Here is a 6,000-nt window from a genome sequence, read left to right as displayed (position 1 = left end):
ATTCTGCCCTGTAACATCAGTAGACACAAACTGTTCATCTCAGGCGACCTGCTGAGGCACTGAATCAGCGCACCGAGGAAAGCAAGCCCGAAAAACCTGGGCCCGGTGGGCCAAGTCCTTCTGGTGCCTGCAGCAGCTATCCCTCAAGGGGGATGCTGCCATATTTTTCGGCTTGCCGGTGCAGAACTTCCTTCTCATTGGTGGCCCCTGTGCAAGCACCCAGGGTGTCACGGAGACCCTTTCTTCTAAGCCAAGGGCTGTGCTGACCTGTTGTCTGCCCACTTCCTCCTTCCTCCCTCTGTACTACGCCATAGCAGTAGGCACAAACAAAGCTCTGGGAGCTTTTCACTCAGAGTAAAAGAGATTCTCTTTTCATTCCAGCTATTCCCAAACCTTGAGCAACCCGAAGAACTAGAAGCTTCAAAAACCTGGTGGCAAGCCGTGTTCCTGGAATATCCCCTGAGTGGTCTTATTTTCTGAATGGATTCTCTCCATCTTCTCCTCCTCTTCTTTGTGAATCTCTCTTATTTAACCAGACTGGGAGGTCTTTCAATAGACTATGATGTTCTCAGGAGATTTGGACCAAGCTTTCATCTTGAATAGTCCTCAGATGCAAGCTAACTGTGGACATGCCTCGTCCTCTCCCTTGATTTTTTTCCCTGCCTGTGCTTTGTGACCGATATTTTCTAAAGCATGGCATTTGCTGTTGCTCCACTTGCCCTTTGCTGCTGTCTCAACCTTCCTGAAGCCTCACTTTCTTGGACTTAATGCTTTTATGTATATTTTTGCTGAGTTTTTATAGTGCTTAGTTTGACAAGTATTTGTTGAGTGTTTTCTGTGTGTCAAGACCTGGGAGAAGTGACAAAAAAAGACACAAAACTTGCTGCAGGAAAGCTCAGGTACGGCGGAGACAGACAGCTAAACTGAACTTTTCTCCCAAAGGCAGGGTGAGATATTACCTATACCTGACTGACTCTTTCCAGTCTGCGATGCCTGTCTAAAACCCTCACAACCCACGAATGACAGCTGGTCCCCACTCCCTGCTTTGTCTTTGTCCCTGTGATGTTGTATTTGCTAATTTAAACTACAAAACCAGCCAGAATGCAATAGCATGATGCTGAGTATCAGCAGCACACTTCTGGGCTTTCCTGAACTCTATTCTAATCCTACTTAAAGTGGTTTTATGGGGTGTGTTTTTTTTGTCTTTTTTCTGAAGCTGGAAACAGGGAGGCAGTCAGACAGACTCCCGCATGCGCCCGACCGGGATCCACCCGGCACGCCCACCAGGGGCGACGCTCTGCTCATCCGGGGCGTCACTCTGTCGCGACCAGAGCCACTCTAGCGCCTGGGGCAGAGGCCAAGAAGCCATCCCCAGCGCCGGGGCCATCTTCTGCTCCAATGGAGCCTCGGCTGCGGGAGGGAAGGAGAGAGATAGAAAGGAAGGAGAGGGGGAGGGGTGGAGAAGCAGATGGGCGCTTCTCCTGGGTGTCCTGGCCGGGAATTGAACCCGGGACTTCCGCACGCCAGGCCGACGCTCTACCACTGAGCCAACCAGCCAGGGCCGGTTTTATGGTTTTGATCATTGGTATATATATATAAAAAAATCAAAGCCAGATTAACTCTGAGGCTACCCGTTTTGCAAACTCTAGTTATTTGCGAAGTGGCCAGTCAGCATTGGGCAGGATTTAAAGTAGCTCCTGCCCCCTGTCTGCCTCTGGAGAAACCAGCACTCTCCTTCCTCAGGAAAAATGTCAACATCTTGTGTTCACATTCTTCTATGTCCCCTTCTCAGTAACAGTCACTGGGTCTCCGCATCTTTCTCTTCCTGTTCCCTCTCCTACCCCCCGGCCAAATCTGGAGGACAGCTATGCTATAGTGTGCTTTGGGAGGCGTTGCTCCACAAAGTGTTAGAGCTAGGAAGTCCATCTGTGGGCGTGTAGAAGAGGCTGCCTTGGCAAGGAAGTCCACTTGGCCTTCTTGTCCACAAGTCATTTGAAATGGTGTGGTTCAAAACTATTATTTTCTGATTCTCAGTGAGCTTTTATGTGAACAATTAGATACCCTGTTACCACTGCTTCATATTGTCAGCACTGTGGAACTGGCACATCACTGTATGAAGGAGGTCTCAACACCTTTAAACAGTTACAAAGCCATGTTGAATCTTATATCCAGTCACAGGTCCACTCTCACTGGTCCTTGCCTCTTCTTCTCCTGTATGAATTATACGTATGAGCTAGACATTCAAGCTGAGCACACAGACATGAAACATAGATTTAAATAATACTCAGTTAACAATGGATAACTGAGTTGCCTGACCAGGCAGTGGCGCAGTGGATAGACCGTTGGACTGGGATGCGGAGGACCCAGGTTCGAGACCCTGAGGTTGCCAGCTTGAGCACGGGCTCATCTGGTTTGAGCAAAGCTCACCAGCTTGGACCCAAGGTCACTGGCTTGAGTAAGGGGTCACTCTGTCTGCTGAAGACCCACGGTCATGGCACATATGAGAAAGCAATCAATGAACTAAGGTGTTGCAACAAAAAACTGATGATTGATGCTTCTCATCTCTCTCCATTCCTGTCTGTCTGTCCCTATCTATCCCTCTCTCTGACTCTCTCTCTGTCTCAGTAAAAAAACAAAAACAAAAAACAAAAAAACAATGGATAATGTTCACATGCATTGCCAGCTGGGTGTCTTCTTCAAATCCTATAAAGCAGATGTGACATGAAACATCCAGACTAGCCCGTTCTCTCCCACCCCAGCGTGGCAGAATCTTGCCATGACTAGCACTTTTGTAGCAATATCTCTCACGGAGGCTCACGCAATGACAGGAAGCTGCACAGGCGCAAATGATGTCTAACACTGTCTCAGACGATGCACACCAGGGAGATCAATGAGTTCGCATACTGTGTGACAAATAGGTTTGCATTTTATTTTCTCCTTAAAAATAAAACTGACACACATACACACAGAGAAAATCGGATCCACCTGAAGTGCGAGTGACAGTGAGATGGAAGCTACTAAGAGGAGGAACTAGGGCTTCCACTTCTGTGGTCTGGATGGAGAGGGCTTTGCACTTGCTTGGCTGGTCAGTTTCACCCTCAGGTGTCCCAGGTGAACCAGTCAGTATGGCTTCCTTCTGAAAAAGCCCCCTTTAGAGTTCTTGGTGTGCCCCCCATGGGTATGTCTCTGCTGTGCCTCACGGGTGCTGGCTGGTTGGGCTGGATGACCGTGGGGCACTGGCTCCAGCACTTTCAGCTGCCCAGAGTTCCTTCCCGGCTGCCGTGAACAAACAGTGTAGAAGGAGATCAGACCTGCGGAAAGAGATTGGATAGACTTTTTTCATCTTGGTTTTCTGAAGAGCTGGTATGACCACTTTTAGATTTTAAAAGTTAAATAGCCATCAATTAATCATTGGAGGAAGCTCAGCCAAGGGCACTGTGATTCTGTCAGATCCCCAAGTTTGTGGGCTATGCTTGCTTCCATGTCTAAGAGGGCTCTACAGTGCAGAGATCATAAAGGCTCATACCTTCTCTGGGCACACATCCTTACTCCTTAGAGGAAAGCTACACCCTCTGGGTGGTTTCCAAAGGTTGTCATGGTATCTTTAGGCTTGCTTCTTAGTCCAGGAAAGCTATCAGGCTTTTCCTGTCTAAGAGCCAAGAAAGCAGGTTTGAAATTAACTACTATAGACCACAGACCATCAGCCCTTTTGCCAGGCCCAGAGATGGCTTGGTATTAGCCCTTTAAGAAAACATATGACAGGTGAGAGTAAGGAAAACACCGGTAGTTCTAGGCAACCCCTTTGCTACTCAGTAATGTATTCTGAGTTATAAAAGGGATTCATAATGGCAAATGGCTTTCAAAGGATTTTCACAGATGTAAACAGCAAGTTCAAGACCTATCTATGAGAAAAGAGTGGCCAGAAAATCTTAACAAAATTAACTTTCCCTGAACGGAACCTTTACTTAAACCTTTCTGGGACCTCTGGGGAGATTGGGGAATGCGAGTAAAGTCAACCTTGCCAAGTAGCATTAGGTCTCTACTAATCCAAAGGAAGGGAAAAAATTCATCATAAGCATGACCTTTCGAAAGCAGTGTTTCAATCATTAGCAGTAGGTATTTGGTTTTTCCTGCAGTTAAGAAACTGATGGGAGGAATGAGAATTTTATGGGAAATAAGGTTTTGCACAGCTTTGCTGATTGAAAAAATGCTTTGATTTTATTTGATTTACTCTCTAGGTAAGCCTAGAGAGAAAGGCTAAGTTAATTTGTCCCTTTTTTACCTCAGGTTTAAACCAAGGCACCCGGATCCTGGTGCCTCCTCCAGTCCTTTCTCTAGCACACACACACTCTTTCGTGCTCTCTCTGTCTCTCTCTCTGGGGAGCCAGGATGGGGTAGGAGTGCTCCTTACATGGGGCTGGGCGCCACGCCAGGGCAGGAACCTGGAAGCACCTATTCTATGAGTTATCACAGGCCAGGACACATCCCTTTATTGCTTCTTCCTTTATCGTCTTGATAATTTTTAAAGAACAAAGAGCCCTCTTCCTAAAGCAGACAGTAATCTTTGCTCTAACCAAACGTGTCCACTGTGCAAGTGAAGTGGCACTTAATTCCTTTCCTTTGGAACTCTAACACATGACCAGACATAGATGCTAAGTACCCCAACAATCAAGACGTTTTAACATTCTTTCCTGTTTTTCCTGCTTCTTATTTCCAAAATCTAAATTCTTTTTGCTGTAAGTAAAAACGTGGGTAAATTCTTACTAAAAAGGCTCTCCCACATCATCCAAATGGTTTCCTGATTAAAAAAAGGAACACAAGCTACGACCAACTGATTAAAAAGACTTTTTGCACAGACTGGAGGGAGAGATAGGCAGGGACAAGGAGTGGGTATGGTGGGCGGGGCTCTCCGCAGGAGGCGGACCTGCGCCCTGGAGCCCCGCCAGTGCAACAGCAGGGCACTGAGAAAGGGTGGCCAGGTACCTTGGCTTGTCCGCTGGCTCCAGCAGCTCGAGGGTGCAAAGGGAGGTCATGCGTTTCAGTCTGCTGTTTAGCAAAGTTCACAAAAACCTGAAGGCAAGAATACAGCTAGAATAAATGTATGTTTCCTGAAAAATGGTGCCCTCCAGCCAGCCAGCCACCCACTTTCTTTCTCCTTCCCACAGTTAATTCACAGCGCTGCTGGTGTAGCTGTGTCTTGCAGGAAGGGAGGCTGGCCCGTCTGAGGAAGCCCGGCCACCAGTGCCTGGACAGGGCTTGTTTCTTAGAACTCTGAGCTAAGCCGAAGGAGTTCCTATGGAAGGATTCAAAGGACATGGAGTACACAAGGCAAGGCAGAGCTCAGGTAGCAGCACCTTTCTACTCCTCTGAAGAAGAAACAAAAAGCAAAACAGAGTCCTATCTCATCTCTCCTCTGTTCTTTACTCAGTGTGCAGTGCAGCCATTACACCTGCTTCTGCCTCCATCTGCTGACAGCCGAGAAGAAGGTGCTGGTGAGCCAGCTCCTCAAACGATGAATGGAAACTTGCCTACCTCCACTGCTTTACTGAACAGTCTTTAAGAGTATCTATTTAAAAGACACACAACAACAACAAAAAACCTCAGGAACAACTCAAATGCCCAAATAGATGAATGGATAAATAAAACATGCTATACACATACAATGGAATATTACTTAGCCTTTCAAAGAAGCATATTCTAACATGTGCTGCAACATGATGAACCTTGAGGTCATTATACCAAGTGAAATAAGCTACAGAGCCTGACCAGGTAGTGGTACAGTGGACAGAGCATTGGACTGGGATGCAGAGGACCCAGATTCAAAACCCTGAGGTCACAGGCTTGAGTATGGGCTCACCAGCTTGAGCATGGGGTCGCTGACTTGAGCATGGGATCATAGATATGACCCCATGGTCACTAGCTTGAGCCAGAGGTGGCTGGCTTGAAGCCCAAGTTCACTGTCTTGAGCAAGGGGTCATTCACTCTGCTGTAGCCCCCTGG

General features: G+C 47.3%; 1 protein-coding gene across 3 annotated transcripts in view; it reads right to left on the bottom strand.

Annotated features, from left to right (window-relative positions):
• Positions 1-2,904: 2,904 nt before the first annotated feature.
• The window catches only part of ABCA4 (ATP binding cassette subfamily A member 4), a 147,422-nt gene continuing 144,326 nt past the window's right edge, over positions 2,905-6,000 (bottom strand). For all 3 annotated transcript variants that reach the window (XM_066376742.1, XM_066376744.1, XM_066376743.1), the window contains 2 exons: positions 4,984-5,070; positions 2,905-3,311 (listed from right to left, as the gene is read on the bottom strand). In XM_066376742.1, the coding sequence (XP_066232839.1) occupies positions 3,306-3,311; positions 4,984-5,070 (93 nt within the window). In that variant the 3' untranslated portion in view covers positions 2,905-3,305. The remainder of the gene's footprint in view (positions 3,312-4,983; positions 5,071-6,000) is intronic.

This window comes from Saccopteryx leptura, chromosome 3, assembly GCF_036850995.1.
Source record: "Saccopteryx leptura isolate mSacLep1 chromosome 3, mSacLep1_pri_phased_curated, whole genome shotgun sequence".
NCBI classification, from domain to species: Eukaryota; Metazoa; Chordata; class Mammalia; order Chiroptera; family Emballonuridae; genus Saccopteryx; species Saccopteryx leptura.
Note: the sequence above shows the minus strand (reverse complement) of the source record. Positions and strands in the feature narration are given on the sequence as shown.